The 20,031-nt window shown below is 25.0% G+C and overlaps 3 protein-coding genes across 5 annotated transcripts; 1 reads left to right on the forward strand and 2 right to left on the reverse strand.

Annotated features, from left to right (window-relative positions):
• Positions 1 to 1,286: 1,286 nt before the first annotated feature.
• On the reverse strand, positions 1,287 to 3,961 carry Bm13843 (the record flags this gene model as incomplete). 2 transcript variants are annotated; one of them, XM_001895792.2, is made up of 8 exons in its annotated part: positions 1,287 to 1,407; positions 1,856 to 2,013; positions 2,159 to 2,374; positions 2,613 to 2,708; positions 2,801 to 2,953; positions 3,075 to 3,271; positions 3,378 to 3,473; positions 3,784 to 3,961. In XM_001895792.2, 8 exons carry the CDS (start codon positions 3,959 to 3,961, stop codon positions 1,287 to 1,289), a joined length of 1,215 nt encoding a protein of 404 aa, XP_001895827.1. The 2 variants fall into 2 exon arrangements, with proteins under 2 accessions (XP_001895827.1, XP_042934152.1); XM_043078218.1 differs by having other exon boundaries at positions 3,784 to 3,850.
• A 1,515-nt stretch (positions 3,962 to 5,476) lies between these two features.
• On the forward strand, positions 5,477 to 6,266 carry Bm1117 (Uncharacterized protein; the record flags this gene model as incomplete). The annotated part of the gene is made up of 2 exons (XM_043078219.1): positions 5,477 to 5,530; positions 6,192 to 6,266. The coding sequence occupies 2 exons, from the start codon at positions 5,477 to 5,479 to the stop codon at positions 6,264 to 6,266; spliced, it is 129 nt and encodes a 42-aa protein (XP_042934153.1).
• Positions 6,267 to 7,689: 1,423 nt separating this feature from the next.
• Positions 7,690 to 16,519, reverse strand: Bma-cpna-5 (the record flags this gene model as incomplete). Of its 2 annotated transcripts, XM_043078220.1 has the most annotated exons (15): positions 7,690 to 7,823; positions 8,086 to 8,212; positions 8,325 to 8,471; positions 8,814 to 9,057; positions 9,253 to 9,377; positions 9,814 to 9,889; positions 10,116 to 10,253; positions 10,626 to 10,856; positions 11,321 to 11,448; positions 11,810 to 11,984; positions 12,171 to 12,290; positions 12,762 to 12,868; positions 13,358 to 13,451; positions 13,804 to 13,890; positions 16,434 to 16,519. In XM_043078220.1, the coding sequence occupies 15 exons, from the start codon at positions 16,517 to 16,519 to the stop codon at positions 7,690 to 7,692; spliced, it is 2,019 nt and encodes a 672-aa protein (XP_042934154.1). The 2 variants fall into 2 exon arrangements, with proteins under 2 accessions (XP_042934154.1, XP_042934155.1); XM_043078221.1 differs by lacking the exons at positions 13,804 to 13,890; positions 16,434 to 16,519 and having other exon boundaries at positions 13,358 to 13,483.
• Positions 16,520 to 20,031: the final 3,512 nt, after the last annotated feature.

Below are 20,031 nucleotides of genomic sequence, written 5' to 3' on the forward strand. Positions count from 1 at the left end.
TCATAGTACATTTCCTGATTTGCTTAATCAAAACGGTTTTGTAATAAGTGTGAAGATTTTTTACTGTTAAATTAAATCTAGAAATTAATTAGCCGATCATATATTAATTTTGAACTTTATATTCGTTTTGAAAAAGTAAAACAATGAAATAGAATAGATGAGAGTGTGAAAATGAAAAACGATGTAGGAAGTAAAAAAAAAAAAAGATAATGTTCGAAATTATTTAAACTATTGAAATTTGAAAAGGTCATTACAGGGGTCAACAAACTGAATAAAGCAGCTAAACCATTAACTTAAATAGAAACACTCATTCATTGCTCAAAAAAATAAAAAAAAATTCTGCTGCATTAGTCGGTGATAATGTTAAGGCTTTCATTGTTAATTTTTTGAGGAAAAAAAAAAAAAGCAATGAAAGCCTTACAGAATAACATTTTTGCTTTTTTACTATTAAAAATGATATTCCTTCGGGAGACAGAAAAAAAAACAATATATATAAATACCGGAATCGATAAATGAAAAGTGAATTTCAGGAAGGAGAAATGAGCCAAGCCTAGCATAGACGATTGTTTAATCAAGCCTAATACCTATAAAATGTATTTTAATGTCATTCCAAGGCATGCATTTCTTATTAATAGCTTATTGGCTTTTCCGAAACAAATTTTTATTGTACTCGCTAATTTTTCATTTAAATACCTCACTGTTAGTCATTTCCCAATTATCATGCATACCATATTTCTTTAAAAATATAACACCTCTTAAGCGTTTAGATTCCAATTTTTTCTTATTAAAATTAAGAGAAGCCTCATTTTATCGTTTGGAAATTCATTCTTAAAATACCACTCGATTTACTGTGATTTTCACTACAAGATTAACAGATTCCATTCACAATAGAACGAAGTTCATACATCCACCAATTTAAATTAAAATTTGACATCGTTTTCCATTTTCTTGAAGATTCAGATTCTAGTTGAATTATATCTGAACATAAACATTGATTTCCACTATTTTATTCAAATTACACCAACAAAATAATATCACATAAATACACTGATTTCAACTGAGCAATGTATAAATGTTTACATCAAAAACTAGAAAAAATCATATCGATTAGATGGGAATGTTTACTGCATTTTTACAAAACCAGTAAAAGTGAATAAGGGGCCAAAAAGCTATCATACAGCAACGAGCAACATTCAAATGATAGGTATCAAAAAAAATTATTTCTCAATCTCAGTGAGATTTAAGTGAATTCTGATACACACATGACTCACTTTTTTTACTTCTACTTATAGCCGTTTTATTGCCACAGCAGTCGACTCACCTCCACCATTACATATCGTTGCGATACCAATCTGATTGACTTGAAGAGCATGCAAAAGTGTTACAACTATTCGTGCTCCAGATGCTCTGCAAAGAAATGATATTAATTTGTAACAAACAACAAGTAATCAGGACTGAGTTAGGTAAAATATCATGAAATATGAAAAGTGCTTAGCCGTACAAGTTTAGAATTATAAAGAAGCGAACGAATGGTCATTTTATTTCATTTAATTTTAGTTGCAATATATTTTAATTAAACCTAATACTCAGCTAATAATTTGAACGCTCAGCAAATTAACTAACAATGATTAAATGCATCAAGTTAAATAATGTCACATTAGGAAAAATATTTGGAGTGCTCGAATATTTACTATAAAATATTTTCTATCGGTTGAATTATTTAAAACTGCATGTTGTCAGTGATAAGAAACACTTCTACAAACTATTATTTTAATTCAACTTTATTTATGTTGAAGTTGTAGGAATCCGAACAATGAAGATTTAAAGAAAAAAAAGACTAGAAGCAATAACAAACCCAATCGGGTGGCCGAGTGAAACAGCTCCACCACGTACGTTAACGCGGCTGCTATCCAAATTCATATCACGCAAGAAAACAATGGCAGTCGCAGCAAATGCTTCATTCACTTCCCATAATGAAACTTCTTCCACCGATATTCCAATTTTCGAAAGTAACTTTAAAAATCTCAAAAAGTTTTATGAAGAAAATCGGTTGTGTAAAATATTCATTCTCTACCTGTTAAACAAAGAGATATGAACTAATGAGAGCGTAATGTTAAGAGTAGTAAAAATGCTAATATTATATTAAATATAAACTAACCTTTTTTACAGCAAAAGATGGTGCACGAGTGAATTCCACAGGTTCAACTGCAGCTTCTGCGTAACCTAATATCTGGGCTATTGGTTGACAACTTCGGTGAGCTATGAAACTACTGCTTGCAATCAATAGTGCAGCTGCTCCATCACTAATAGCGCTAGCATTTGCTGCAGTTATGGTTCCTGTATCTGGTATAAAAGCAGGTTTCAGGCAAGGCACCTAGAAATGCTGAACTGTAAACTGTAAATAAGAAACCTAATTCAAAAGTTTCGAAATTGTAATTTTTTACTACAGTAAAGTTAACCAATCGGTAAAGAATAACAAGGAATGATCTAACAACACTTTACAGTGAAATAAACAAAAGAGAGGAACCGTTGTAAAATAGTTATAAATATATTGCGTTTTTTCTTGCAAACGCAAATAGAAACAATAAAGTGGAAGGAAGATCAATGTTTACCTTCAAAGGATCCAGTCTTTTATATTCTTCATCTTGAAACACTTCATTTGAATCAAGAAACTTTACTGGTACAACTTCTTCATCAAATAAACCTTCCTTTAAACAAATTTTCCAAAAATTCTATAAGCTGAAAATATGATGCATAAGGCAAAAGCTAAAACTATAGAATATCAAGTAAAAAATATTACCTTCCAGGCATGATGAGCACGCCGATAGCTTTCCAGTGCATACTCATCCTGCTCTTTTCGATTTATTGAATATTCAGAGCAGGTCTTTTCAGCGCAAGCACCCATCCTTAATTTTGTAAAAGCATCATTTAAACCATCTTCAAACATACTATCCTGAAAATTACCAATAATTAAGAATAAAAAAATAGAAATTTGACACAAATGTAAGCACATAACTCAAGAAACTTAAAAGGTGAGCAAGTCAATATTTTAGATTTAAATTCTGAAATCTTACTACAAAGGGACCGCTCATGTCGTTGTTGTTGTCACCGCGAGGCACCCCGTAATAAGCATTACTCATACTTTCAGCACCTGCCGCCAGGATAACATTACGATCACCCAGATGAATTGCTTGAGTAGCCATAATAATTGCCTTCATACTCGATGAACACACCTTGTTGATAGTCACGCTTGGCGACGTCACCGGAATACCTAAATTTAACTTAGTACATAAATGAGCAATGAAAGCTGTATTTTGACCAATCCTGTTAATTTCAATATTTTTTGAAAGTTTCAATAAGAATTATACACTACTCACCAGCATTAATTGAAATCTGTCGAGCGATATTTTGACCGTGGCATGAAGTAAGCACACAACCGACCATTGTTTCATCGATTTCACTAGGAGATATTCCTGAAGATCATACGTAATGATCGATCTAACTGAAAAACAAACAAACTAAACATGCAGCTACTGCGAATTTAGTTCTCAAAAATGAATTCCGTAGACTTTCATAATATATTATAAACCATACCTTTTTTTTAAATATCGGAATAATTAATAAATCGTAATTAGAAAAGTCAAATATCACTAACAAAAAAACTATGCGTAAATCGGAAACAAGAAAAGAAGCTAGCATTAGAAGTTATAATCTCTCCCTTAGATCCTTTCCAAGCTTTTTGAGGACGAATTTTGGTAAAATTAATTTGATAATAAATTAAACCAGCTCTTCGGATTGCTTCTTTTGCCGCGACAACTCCTAAATATACCGGTGAACACCTCTTCAACATCTTACGATAACCACCTATCGGAGTACGTACAGCTGAAATAATGTACACATCCTCCAGCTGGTATCCTGCTCCATTATTTTTGTTCTCCATATCCAGGGTTTTGAATTTCATATAAATCTTTAGCAGTGAAGAGACAAAAACACAACTGTAGCGTTATCCTTCGAGAACCCTAAAAAAGATAACTTTTCGACAAAAACACATATATAAATGAGACTCTAAATTTAAACGTAAAACTGGGATATTGCAACTTTACAATAATTCGTAAACATTTAGTAACTGACCGAATCAGTATTGAAAATTCCATGAGACTTCAATATTATATAATTAACATATTGATTACCTACCCTTATACTTAATACTCAAGAATTTACATAAATGTTGAATAAAATTAACGCCGTGCCAATAAAGTACGAGCATCGATCTTTTTCTCTTAAAGACTTAATATATATAAATCTCAAAGTTAATTAATTTCGTTTTTAAAACTTTGTGATGTTTAAAAAGAAAGAATGAAGTACTTTTTCCCAACAAAATTAATCATTTCAAAAATGAATCTTTTTTTTTTTTGAAAACAGATGACTTAAAACATGTCATATTGATATTTAAAACACAAACTACAAAACGATTCCTTGATTACTCAAACATTACTACATGAAAGTGTTACTTACTATGACGACTATGACAATTCACAACTACAAATTACTATAGCATAAGAATGACAGTTCACATTACTTTTCATGCGTCAACAATTCAAACAAATGATATTTGAATTTTTTTTGGTCTTTTGAAATGCTGAAACCAAAATTGTAATCATAAAGTTTTTTTATTCCCAAGAGATAATAATAATAGCATAAAAATAATATGAAATACTTTAGAAACGAATGATACAATAATAAAATTGATAAGAATTCGTGATAGATTATAATCTCGAAATTAAAATCGAGATTAAACATTTGCCTTATCATTTTGGAGAATTTCGGAGTTTGTTGATTTAACAATTTCAGAGTTTGTGGATGAATCGACAAATCGCAATACTGTCCAAAAGGTATCATCCAGTAATATTACCATCCTTCGATAGTTACTGTATGATTTTTTTGCTTACGAAATTTAAAAATGTTATCAAGTTTAACGAAAAATAGAAAAAAAAAATTAAAAAATGTAATTTCATCCCAAATATAAGTAATTAAGAAAATCATTCATTAAGTAATTAAGTTAAGAGAATCTTTCATTTAACCTTAATGTATCTAACAACTATTAGTACTAGGTCAGGTGACAATAATTGAAAATTAACAAAGCAAAGAAGAAATTATTTAACTTTTAAAGCAAAAAAATAGGAAAAGACGTAGAGTATTACAATTAGTGAGAGGGAGAAAGAGAGAGGGAAAGAGACAATGGAATTTGAGGATGCAGAATGAAAAAATCTGTGAGAGAGTCTTTAGCCATAAACTGAAAAAGCAGCAAGAGCAGACGTGCAAACGGCAAATGTACGAGGCGGCCGTGTTTCTCAAATCGTGCAAATTGATGGATCACGTGACGGAAGTGCTGTGCTGGTAGGCGTGGCGTACGTGTTTACAGTTAGTTACTTATGGTTGGATTGCTTTGATATCTTCCTTTGAAAACATTGAAAACATGGACGTGGAATATGGAATGGAAGTGAGAGAAGTTGGAATATTATCGATTGAAGTTTGTTTTAAATTAATTGTTGCTTGTATTTGTTGAAATAATAAAATTTCAAAAAACAATTCAAAATTCTACCCAAAAGAATTGAATTTAAAAATTCAATACTAAAATGAAAAAAAAAAAAAAAAGAAAAACATTTTTCAAACATTGACACTCTAGATTTCTATTAGCCTCTATGAGAATTTCTGAATTTAAAAAATTTTTAAAATTGAGCAATAATTTCAAAATTCTACAAAACTTCCAAAAATTATGAATTTAGACTGAGAAAGGAAATTTGTCAGTAAAAGAAAGTATTGAGATGATTCACCTGAAATCAACCTGAAATGGATTTGAATATTAAAAAAACATTACCTTTGCTATGTTGTAGTTAAAATTTTTTAAATTTAAAGAAAAGATTTAAATTTTAAAAACATTTATCCATTCCGCGCTATATGCTAATTTTTACTTTTATTAAAGTGGGCAAATTAGGAACTCAATTATATAGTATATATATGATTGTTTCATTCAGTGTCAAAGGTCAAACGGTAAATTATTGCTCAAGCACATAGTTGATTACACTTATGAGCGTTGATAGCAAAATATTTGTCACAAAGATTGTCATTGATCAGCAAAACGGAACTACAAACTTTTTTGTTATGTTATTACAATGTTAATTTTTTTCTAGGAAAGATGGAATTATAAGAAGAAAGAAAGAAAAGAAAATTGTTTAAAGTATCACCCAAAAAGTCAAAAGTTATGATTATTGGTGGGTGGTAAGTGCAAGAGTTTAATAGTTGAGTACGATCGTTTTGGTAATGTGAAAGTTTGATTTTAAAGAATGATATGACAGTAATGATGATTGTGAATCAATGATAATAATAAGTCAAGTTGTTGAATTAGATATTTATTTTTAAGATGAATTTTTAAGAAAGAAAACTAAGTGTATTACACTTGGATCATTGATGAATTCAATATTTTTGAATCCAGAAAAAATATAAATAGTTTTTTGAAGAAATTTAGAAAATACAAACTATTTTTATAGAATTATTTATCAATTAATGAAAAGATGATAAGATAAGAATCATTTCATCAAGTGATCAATTTGACTTACGACGCACAACATCAATAAAATTAATAAATTTTTGATAAAATTTCAGTATTTATATTTCTATTTCAATACTGAGCAAAATTATTACTTACTAAATTTCTTTCAATTTCTTATGCATAACATTTTAAAACTAATTGCTTATACATTATTGTCCAACATATTTATACTATCTTTTATAAATTTATTATATTTGTTATTTATTTGTAGACATTGCCATATTTGTTTTATTTTATTTCATTCGCTCCATAATGATAATAATTGCTAATTTTTCATTTTCGAATATTTATAATTTACCTTTCATTTAATTTCTACTTTTATCAAACTACTTGACAAAAATATTCATTTGACCATAATGTAAAAAAAGCTTATTTTATTTGAGAGTGAAAAACACAGACCGAATAAATTTTTATTCAATTTTAATTAATTCATTCATACATTTCGATCATTTTAACCACTTTATTGTTACATTATTTTACAATTGATAAGATATCAAAAGGCAAACATTTTTATCGTTATCATTTCTATTAAGCATAAAGTTAATCACCAAAAATGAAAATTTGATTAGCAAATGTGTATGGAAGATGTAAATAAAGGCTTCGAATTGGTACAAATAACTAATGAACAATTTATAGCATCGCTGCATTAATCAAAAATAACATAAAATTAAATTTGCCGATAAAATTTATGAAAAAATTTAATTAATTGAATTGTTGGAGTGAGTTGAAAATTTCCTTTGAAATTGCTAATTTATGTTTGTTTGCTTTCATATGAATGTGTTTTCATGTGTTCTTTGTTGCAATAACAGTTTTGTCTTTCATTTGGTCGAGTTTATACTTCAGGTATTATCGTTTTAAAATAATTCCATTATGAGAATATTGTAATTCTTCCTAAATATTAATTGAGTTTAATTACGATGAAATAAAATAATACTAACTGCGAACAGGTAATAATTTTAGGTTATTTATAATTTGAACTTAAGTAATATTTGAAAATTAGCAAATTAATTACTCATAAAATAATTTAAATACTGAAATTAATTTGTTAATTACCTCTCTTTAGGTTTCTTTTGACAAAGTCATGAAATAGCTAATTGTCTTCTCAAAATTCGTCTTGGATATCGCTGGGGAGGATATTTCGATGAATGATGATCAGTTATTAAATTTAATTCATCATCCATATCATTTATTAATGATTGCGAGCGAAATATTGCTGTAAAGTATCTTTTAAATTTTTTTTTTTAAAGAAGAAAAATTTTAAACTGTTTAACTAAGTTAATTCCTGAAAATAACTGGAAAATTTGATTTCCGTTCAACTAAATGTATCAAAAAAAAAAAAAAGAAAGGATGAAATTTTAGGAAGTATATTTGTGAAAAGAAAAGAGATTGATTAACATCATTTCAAAAATTTCTACACCTTTAATATTTTGTTCTAATAATTTTTGAACACTTACGTGGTATAGTTGAATACTTACGTGGTGTAGTTGACGTGATACACTTGATACGATTCTGTTCCTTTTTATCACGGTATAACTGTTCCTCATATCGTGATGGTCGATGTGGGATTAAACATGATGAATGGAAAACTGATGATCGATTGATCTAAAAATTAATTTTTCTTTTTTTTTTGTTACAAAATTTTGGTTTAATTTGATACGACAATTTGACACTTTAAAATTTTATGTACAAAAAAATTAAAAAATTATTGACGGACCTGTATCGGTGGTTTTGCAGCAATATTATTTTTATGCATATAAGTTATCAAATGCCATGGAACATTACGTAGAGCTCTCTCAGCTATTCGTTTTGCATTTTGCTTTGGTGTTGCTTCATTTATCATTATCGAATTTAAATCGATAAACTATAATTTAATTTAAATCAAAATTGAAAAAAAAAATTTACAGTCAATAAAAATTTATTTGCAATCTAAAAAATCATTTAGTATAAAAAGTTGAGAAGAATAAATAAAAGAGAATTGCCTTTATAAAATTTCGATATTAGTAAAAATTTTGATTTTTCATTTTATATTTGAATTTTAACGTATTCTATTACTTTATCAGTAATCACATCCATTTTATGTAATTTATATTGCAACAAATAATTTGTTGCAAATTTAATGCATTAAATTATTTCATTAATTTGCTCAGCAAATGATAAGCAAAGAAAAAAAATAATAAATTTAGAAATAAATTTTTTAAGAAACCTCAACAAAATCAGAATTCAATGATACATCATCACCCGGTAGTTCACTTTTCTTAGAAATTGTGACACTGTTAAATGTATTCAATTCTGTCACTCTTCTTCCCAAAAATATAATCGAAATTGGCGCTTTTGTCATATTTCTTACAGCATTCATCATTTTTTCGGAATTAACAATTGAACTGCTCGATGCAAAAATGAGCAAAAGGAAATAATGCAATCCAAGTTTACCTTCATTTTGCGCCATTCTAAAAGTTAGAATTCATTGAAATTATTTGAAATAATTTGAAGTAAATTTTATTTGAAATAAATTTCAAACCATTTTACATATTTTGTGACTTTTTTTTTTTCTTTCTTATTTCTAACTGATTATTAAATAAATTTTTGTTCGGTTTTAAATAAATTCAAATAAATGTCAATAAATTTATTTCATAGAGACATACTTAGCTACAGCATTAACAACAAGTGAATATTCGGCTCGATCACTAGGCATCACTTTTCGTCTAGCATTTTTGTATGCTTCCAACACTCTGTCAATACCTCGACAATACGGTTTTGATTCGAAATTCTACAAATAACAAGTAAAAATTGAGTTATAACTTAATTTGAAATTTAATTCTAAGTTTTTAAAAAGCTTTGAGCCATCGCTCCTCAATAAATGACAGAAATAATAATAATTGTTAATAATAATTAAGTATTTAATTTCTTATTTTCATACATTCTTGCATATTACATAATTTTCATCACAAATTTTTCTAATTCTTTGCTAATATTTATAAATTCATTTCATTGATGAGTACAACTAAACACATAATTAAGTATTTGATTTCAATTACTAATTTGACAAAGTTATTGTAATACTTGCAATATTATAATTATAACTAGTAAACTGATAAATCAGTAATTAGCATAGTACTATTTATTTTAGAATTTTAATATTCATTTTAAGTTGGTAATGAAAGCTCAGCAATCAAAGATAGAATTAAATATTAATGAATGCTAACCAAATGAAAAACTTGAGAATTATTTAATGCTGATGGAATTTTAGCACCAAGACCAAATGCCGGAAACATTTTACTTCTATAAAATTAAATTTGTTGATATTAGAAATAAAATTAAGTTTAAAATAAAAGTAAATCTCTATGATTGATAGAATTAAAAAGCAATTTAAAATAGCAATAAATAAAAACTTTTTAGAGTTTATTGGAAAAATTCATTTATTTTAGCTATTAAATTTTTCATCAAAATTGTTTGTAAAAAAAAAAAAAAAAAAAAAGAAACTAATTTAAATATTATAAATGCATACGAGTTGTAGTCTCGAATAATACCAGCGATACCTTTAATAGCACAATGGAAATCATTGTCAAATATATGTGTATCGTTCAGTTTGTTCACAGTTAAATTAGTTGAAAAATCCACTGCTATCGCAAGATGAAGTTGAGTTCTGGATGAATTTAAAAGTTTTCATTTTGTGAAATGAAAAATGATAGACAACAAAAACAATTAATTACTATTAATGATAGATAACAAAAGAATTAATTACTTGAAATGAAAAATGATAGACAACAAAAATAATTAATTACTATTAATGATAGACAACAAAAGAATTAATTACTTTAATAATTAATTACCATTAATGCTACTAATTAATTTGTACTGTGACTTTTAATTCGATAAGATAATCTCAAATGATTTTTGGTAATTTCGAAATAATAATAAGAACAATAATTGATTTATATTTTTACTATAAAGTATTAAATTTGATAAGGATGGATCTAGATTTAAATTTTTCAATTGAAAAAATTTAACAACTGACCCACTGGTGATATAGTCCAAAAAGGTGTAAAATGATACATCGCTAAATTTAATCAATTCCATTGTTCCACTTTTTAAATATCCTTTTTTTGACTTTTTTTTAGGATTAATTAAACTGTAAACATTTTCCTCGCCTGGACCATATTTCATTTTTGCATATGTTGTTAAAAAAGAACCAATTAGGCCGATTTTATTCATTTCATCGCGATACATAACAGATACTTCTAGCAATCTGAAAGGATTAATTTCGATTAAAAATATCTTTTCAAATTAATTAAAATATCTTTTATTAGTTTTAAATTACATTTTAATATTTGAAAGGTAATATAAAATAATTTGTAAAAAATTTGTGTAAATTTATTCGCTTAACTTAATTTTGTTTTTTTCATAATTTTTATAATGTGAAGATGAAGTGATAAGAAATGATATGTTCGTGATAAAATAACTATAATTGAATAAATCAAAATGATTTCATCAAGAGGTGAGCACACAAAAAATGTGAAAAAAGGGTGACATTTACTTTTATTTGATTACAAAGATTTTATTTTATCAAATTTTAATTAAATTAAAATGAAACTTTAATTAAATTAAAAAAATGAAATAGAGCAAAATGTTCTATAATAGTAAAATAATTTAATTTAAACATTTAACAGAGACAAAATTAATAAGATTTAAAAAAAAAAAAAATAAACAAACCTGTTTCTATTATCAGCAATTTTCCTCAAATGTAAATTAAATGGTCGCCAAATAGGATGAGAATGTTCTCGTATATGTTCGCTTCGATACAACTCCGTTTTTGTTTTATCATTTTCTATTTTATATATCTGAGAGAATAAAAAAATTTGCAAGAAAAAATTTATTCTTACTTATCTAATAAGTAAAATATCAAAATAAGTAGGTTAATTAAAAAAAAAAAAAAAAAAAAAAAAGAATTGCAATATTACAGGTGCTGGTTTTTCAGGGTTTGAGTGGTACTTAAAAAGATTGGATCAGATTAAATCGAACTATTAGTTTAAACTAAAAATTATTCGACAGGTAGCCTGAAATATACCAAATATCGTTTTGATTACCTTTTATCAGGTGTTAAGTTTTGTTATCGACTGCTATGCAAAAATATATTTTTTTACCTGGATGATTCTATTGAGAGGTAATTCTTGGATAATCATTAAATGTACTACTACTTACTGCAAAGAAAACTGATGTTTCATCGAAAAATTTGTCCTTTTTTTGTAAATTTTTCCCGGAAAATTGCAATATTACAGGTGCTGGTTTTTCAGGTAAACGAGCAGAGACAAGAATCCAACCACAATATGATTGTTGTGGTACCGCATCAAGTTGACTGATTGATGATGTTTTTGCACTGAAAATTGATTGTTATTTTAAATTGTACTGTAAAATATAAAATAAGATATATAAAATATAAAAAAAAAATAACATATAAAAAATATAAAGCTAAAGCAAACAAAAAAATGGAATTTTTTTATTTGGTACTCATAAGAGTAATATTAGGTATCAATTTACTTTTCAAATTAATTAAAAAAATTACCTTAGCGGTAACTGAAGTTGTGTACCAAATGCGCCAATTAACTCATCGAGTTTGAATATGGAACTACCAATGACATTACCAATTGTATTTTTATGTGAAGTATCTATCGAAAAATCTCTTCTACAAAAAAAAAAAAAAAAAAAAAAAACTTTAAAATTTATGAATCCATGATAATAAAACAATAATATTACAATCACTCTTTATCTAATTCTATTTATAATTCTGTCACTGTCAGTATTTAATCCCGCGACATCTCATTCATATCAATTGTATTCAGGATTTTTTCCCGCGGTGATCATTACCTACTAAACTTACTTTACAAGTACTTAAGTTACAGTTTTCCGATCAAATATACAAAATGTCACCAAGTTCATATCATTAGGATTTAACGATTAATAGCACCAATGCACTTTCGGATAAAATTAGATAAAAAGTTCATTCATTTGAAATTCTCTTACTGAAAAGTCAAATTAGTGATTATGAAAATTTCCGTATTAATAATTATTTAATCGGAAGGAAAAATTCAAGTTATAACTTTAAAATTAAACCTTTATAAAAATATTTATGTAAATATGCAAATTAAAAGCTTACATTTCAATTTTCATTAGCTGTACTCTTTCAAAGAGATAGTCAACAGTAAAGGACATATTAAAAGAAATATGATTAGAGCATAGCAATTCTGGTTCGCTTGTTGAATGCTGAAAATAAATTCGAGATTAAATTCGAGACCTATATTAATTAAAATTTAAACAAGTCGAAATATTAATTTTGTAAATTTCAGATTTTAAAAATATAATTAACTGTAATATAAGCAATGATTGTGTATAATAAAAAATATCTCAGTGATTTTTCAATTTTGCTTAATCTGTGAAAAAAATATTTTCAAAATTTTATTTAATTGTGAAAAATCCAAACAAATGATACGAATTTAGAGTAACTTTTAGAATAAATCATAAAGTAAAGTAAGTCAAAAGTTATTGTTATTTCATTTCTTTTTTCATATAGCATTTGTGAACTTTGCTCTGTACATTTTGTATTATTATAATAGCAATGACAATAGTTAGTATTAAATAATCCAAACTAAAAGAAACACATTATACATTTAAAATTTTTTTTTTTTTTTGTTGAAATTAAATTTAAAATTAAATATTGAAATGGTTGCTAAGTTAGACTTAAAAAAAACAAACCAACAGCCATGTTTTCTCGTTTTCATTATCATTTTCATAAAGGACACTGAAGACATAGCTATTGCTTGATGTGGTAAATCTATCAGTAAAATTTCTAAAAAGCGCAAAAAAAAAAAAAAAAATCATTTGATAACGATTATAAGAAAAATAATTAAAGTAATGAAATTTTGAAAAAAAAAAAATTTCTGATAAATTTGTTAAATAATTTAATTCTGATAAATAATTTAGGAAATTTATTTTAATTTCAAAGTGGCGCTATTGTTACACTTAAGAAAAATTTTGTTTGATGCAAAAATTGTTGAAAATTGAATGTATTCTTTAAAATGTACATTAATTAAACATAAATTTTTTCTTTTTTTTTTTTTTTTTTTTTTTTTTTTTAAAAAAAAAAAACGGTAAAGGGACAAACAAATATTATTTAAAATAAGAAAATTGGAAGAACTTGCCGAAGTTCAACGATAATCTCAATTTTTTCTTCATAATTGCAAAAAAGTTTCCGATGAACAACTGAATCACTTGCTGAGCGATTACGCCTAAAAGTTTACGAAAAAGAAAATTAATTATAATTAAATTAACAATTTGAAAATTATTAAAAATGAATAAAATTAAGTTAAGGAGGAATAATTTTTTCCACATAATGCAATACTTTTAGTTGGTGCAATTTTAGTTATTATTGTTAGCTTACTTTAAAAAAGTAACTAATTTCAAGAAAATTGCTTTTTTAAAATTGTCTGCTTGTTATCAGTCAAAGAATTAAAAAGTTACCCTCCCGAAAAAAAAAAAAAAAAAAGAAAAAATTAAATTCATTATTATTAATATGAATTACTATTAGGAATAACAACTATAAGTCTTATAACTATAATAACATTTTTATAACTCTAATTACTACTATTTATAGTTTTAGAATTGACCATCACTAATATCTGAATCGTTTTGAAAAATTTTTACTCATTTCTTTTTATTTTTTTTCAAAGCTATAAAATTGATAAGCATAATTCAAGCATTTCAACTGGCAGTAAACAACAGTATGCTAATATAAATACGTAGAAGTACCATGCTGTTTTTAATTTGTTATATTATTCAATTCAAATTATAGCTTATATTTGTCGATCAATCATTCATTTTAAATTTTTATTATTTCCTTTTACTTTAACTAAAATTAGCTCAGCAGGACTAACTTATAAATGTCGTAGTAATCATAAGGAGAATGAAAATAAAACGTTGCAGTTTAGTAATCATTTTGTTTACTCTTTCACCTTCTCTCTTGTTTACTCTTTCACCTCCTCTCTTGTTTACTCTTTCATCTTCTCTCTTGTTTACTCTTTCACCTCCTCTCTTGTTTACTCTTTCATCTTCTCTCTTATTTACTTTTTCACCTTCTCTTCGGTTTAGATATCAGGAAAATTCCGCATTTAGGTATTTCTGATACTTTAACTTTATAATTAAACGGTATTTAATGATAAATTATCATACGTGAAGAGAAATGGGAATAAAAAAAAAAAAAAAATTTTACCGCATGTTTTAACAAATTGAAATATTTGAAAAGAAAATGTTTATATTGAAGTGCTATATCGCATTTTCAAATGTCTATGATTACTGATAAATAATAAATTTAATGAATTTATCAATATCAAATATCAATTGCTATTAAAATTTATATGAATGAATGCAATGACTGATTCAATTTTTTTTTTTTTTTCTTCATTCTGTCTAAGAAATATTTCTTAAATGAAAACATCGTTTATTTTCGAAATTCTAAAACAACAAAATGTATTTAAAAATTAATGAAATATGAGTAATATGAAATTTGCAACTGTCATTATTTGAAAAGAAAAATGTTTTAAAGAAAAAGAAAATTGCACCCCCCTTTGTATTTAGTAAGTTTCATTTTTCATCTCCAATATAGAATTAATTTTAATATGCGTTCAAAAAGGTCAAAAAAAAAAAAAAATTGTTTGTGGCATTAAAAGCTATAAATTAAATTTGAAATGAATTAAGCAAAAAAAAAAAAAAAAAGGAAAACTAAATATAATAATCAATAATAAATATCCATGAATAACTTTGAAAAAATTATTATTTTTTTTTTTTTTTCAAAATATGTCAATTTTATTTACATATTAATTCATTGGCTTATAATGTTTACATATAAAACAATTTGATTTGAATAATTTTTTTTTAATATAATATCGATAAATCATATTTCTTCTCTTGATTACATGTATCTTTGATGCAAATTAATATTTACCGATGAAAATGCACCAAAGGAAAAATATTATATAAAATTAATTGTGTATGTAATTATATATGGAAATAAGAAAAAGTTTGATTTAAATATTTAGCTAAGTGTTTAATTTTAACAGTTGTACATAACTCTAAATTTTATGGTTTTTAACTTATTTAAATATGTGTAATGATAATTAATACTACAATAAACAAGAAAATATTAATTTTATATTTTGTGTTTCGTAAACTAAAATTTTTTTATTTTAATATTACGGAAAAAAAAATTTATTAAAATAAAATGAAAAGCACTTTTTCGTAATAAATTATTTTATAATTATATTAATAATTATTTCGTACAATTAATGTTATCCTTTGAATAGCATTATTTCAATCTCTTAATTGAAATCTTTTAATTTTCTCAACGGTACATTAATTAATTCCTTTATAATATTCATCAGCATTTCAAGTATTGCAAGGAGAATAGAAGAAAGGAAGCAATTAAATTTGATTGGCATAAAATAAAATATGTGTAAAAGTTTCATCTTGTAAATTCGAATGTCAAAAAGATGCAAGAATAATATTTAAAGATTATTCTCCATCAATAATTTTCAGTGAAAAATAAAAATCAAAAATGATTGCAATTAATACTCCAAAAACTAACTAGCTCTAATAAGCAGAGGAAAGTAAGGATAAAATAAAAATATACTTACCTTGATATCACTTCCTCGAGAAATTAACATTGTATCATTACTGTTACTAGCTTTAATTTTCCACTTTGCAGGTATTTGAATAAATTACCTGTCAGTTTCTTTTCTCTCTATCAAAAAGAATGAAAGATGAAAGAGAAATTTACCGTGATTTTAGTGCACTGATGAACCCAGTCTTAGTTGAACGTCGTCTGAATGCCAAATAACGACTACTAACTTGTGATAGATTCATTCTCTTTCATTAATTCATTGCTCCAATTATTTTCTCAATTAGTTTCTGAATATTAATTAGAAAAATATATAAAATTTACTATAAAAGTGATTATCAGACGAAAAAAATTTGCCAAAAATAAATGAAAATATATTATATATATGCTTAATCTTAATATTAATGACTTTTTCGTTAAAAATAAGTTTCATAACAAGGAAAGCTTGAAGAGATTATGCAATTCTAATCTGAAAAGATCTTCAAAAATCTCAGATAGATTGCCAGATGAAATGTTTTGATGATTTGTTGATGATACAAATCTCGACAGATGCAATGAAAAGAAAAATAAAGTTTGCATAAAATTGCATCATGCTGGGAAAATAAATAATTGTATAATTAATTGGCAATGTTGTGAGTGCTATATGATAATAATAAATATAACGATGAAGGACAGAAAGGTAGGAGGAGGACAAGAAAGTGGCTGTCACTTTGATTATCACATTTTAGAATGCAACAATGACATGACAACAAATATTACTACTTCTTTATTATTATAAATATTGTTGCTGCTACTTTCTAGTATTAAAATTATATTCTGACCATCATTGATAATAATAATAACAACAATAATACCAACAAAAACAATGAAATAATAATAATAGTAATAATAATAATAATATTAATAATAATAATAATAGAATAGTGGCATATTATTATAAATATTGTTGCTGCTACTTTCTAGTATTAAAATTATATTCTGACTATCATTGATAATAATAATAATAATAATAATAATAATAATAATAATAATAGCAGTAATACTAACAATAATAATATTAATGATAATAAAAATAGAATAGTGGTATATTATTATAAATATTGTTGCTGCTACTTTCTAGTATTAAAATTATATTCTGACCATCATTGATAATAATAATAATAATAATAATAATAATAATAATAATAATAATAATAATAATAATAATAATAATAATAATAATAATAATAATAATAATAATAATAATAATAATAATAATAATAATAATAATAATAATAATAATAATAATAATAATAATAATAATAATAATAATAATAATAATAATAATAATAATAATAATAATAATAATAATAATAATAATAATAATAATAATAATAATAATAATAATAATAATAATAATAATAATAATAATAATAATAATAACAATAATAACAACAATAATAATAATAATAATAATAGTAACAATAACAATAATAATATTAATGATAATAAAAATAGAATAGTGGTAATAGTAATGATAATGATAAAAATAAAAATACTGATGAAAATACTGCCAACAATATTGATTCTAGCTATTGTTATGAGCAACATTAGTTGATTATTTGTTAAGAGATAGCATATTAATCAGTTAGCAGTTAAATCCGTTAGAGATGGCAAGAAAATTAGAGTCAATATTGTGAATTTCAATGCATTTTCATACGGAAATGCTCTGAAAATAGTGATTGAAAGAGGTTCGTATGCATTATAATATTCTGTTTTATAATTGAATCACTCAATTTAAGAAATTATTCATATATGCTACAAGCAATTTAATGAGCAGTCAAAAGAATAGAAAGAGAGCAAATTGAATGAATACAAGCAGAATTTTCTAATATTTTTCTCGAGAAAATGTTGATTAAATTTCATTCACTTCAATTAATATAATAAAAAGAAACATACCGATAAAAGAAGAATATTAAATTAATTAATAATGAAATATGAGCAAAAAAAAAAAAAAAAAAATTAAATTATTTTCAATTCTTTTGCGGCATTAAATGAAATAATACATTGGCTAATAAGAAAATTACAAATTGAAAATTTGAGTAATAATTAATTTTTTGACAAAAAATTACAATTTTTGCATTTTAATAAAACTATAAATGGTATTGTTTAAAAATTGAAAGAAAAGGTAAATTAGTATTGATTAACTCAAAAGAGATTCTCAAGAAGATAATAAGTAAATTCAAATCCATTTATTAAGAGCTTTGAGGAAGCAGAATGAAGTATCATTAATAAAACACACAAAGCCAGTCATCATCCTTTTACATCATTGACTCATTTTCAAGAAACCATGAATAAAATCATCAGCTCATCTAATAATTATCACAAAGATACATACATACATACATACATACATACATACATACATACACATACATATACACACACATACATACATACACATACATGCATGCATGCATGTATACATATAAACGAATGAATGTATGGAAATCAATTGAAAAGAAGAATAACTTAGCATTGATATTAGGCAGATATAATTGTCACACTGTCAAACAATCAAGCATAATTAATCTAATGTTTGATCAGATCATAATTGATCAGATCAAGCATAATTGATCAGATCAAGCTTAATTGATCTAATGGAAAAGAAACTTTTTTAACCAATTTCGTTTTGAGCTAATTTCGTTATAGTTAAAGAGCTAAAGGTCAGATAAAATCATAGCAGGTATGAACTTAATCATTGATATTTATCTTATAGCTTCGAATATTTGGAACTATTCTGATTGATTAACTTGTCTATTACTATGCTTTATACGATTTTTTCAAAAAAAAAAATTTTCAAAATTGAAAAAATCTGAAAAAAAAATTATTCTGAAAAAAAAAATGTTACTTTAAATTCAAATTCAAAAAAAAAAAAAATTCAACAGGATCGAATGAGATGCAAATTGTTTTAATCATTAAACGCGAGCAGTAATTTTCATCTAAAAGAATTTAATTTCAAAATATTTAGCAAATAAAATAAACAAATATTTAATTATGGCTATTGATAGGTTAACATTAAATTTGCCAATGTTTTTCTGAATAATTTTCATCACAATTTTATTTTTTTTAAGCGAAATTGTTCTGTTTATGACACAGATATCAACGATGATATTTTGTAGCAATAATGATAATGATAATGATAATGATAGTAAATTATAGTAAGATTATCATTCTTTTAACTAAAAAATATTGATCCAACAAGAAGGACAAACTGAAAAATTAAGATTGAATATTAAAATTTTCATATTTTACCAACAATTTGTTTAAAAAAAAAAAAAAAAATCTGTTTCTTTTTTCCTGTCAAATTGAAATTTATTCGATCAAAGTTCTTTCAAAAACAAATTAAAGTAAAAAAAAAAAAAGTTCTTTCTCTTTTTTTTTCTATAACGATAATAATTACATCATATTTGCCCATTAAATTATACCATCCTGTTAATCTGAACGAGAGAAAAAATAAATAAATAAATAAGAACGTCCTCTTTTTCCTTTTCTCCCTCTCTCTCTCCCTCTCTCTCTCTCTCTCTAAAAAATAATAATTAGTTTTTATAAATGACACATCAATTATTATATCGATTAGAGTTTTGTTCAACGGAATATTTTGTCAATAAAAAAAAGAGACATTTCTAATGGAATATCTTCATCCGTTTGTTATCATTTTCATCCTTCTATATAATTCTGAAAAATGAAATGCATTTTCTCTCTTCGATAGATAATA

Source organism: Brugia malayi (assembly GCF_000002995.4).
Source record: "Brugia malayi strain FR3 genome assembly, contig: Bm_v4_Chr2_contig_001, whole genome shotgun sequence".
NCBI classification, from domain to species: domain Eukaryota; kingdom Metazoa; phylum Nematoda; class Chromadorea; order Rhabditida; family Onchocercidae; genus Brugia; species Brugia malayi.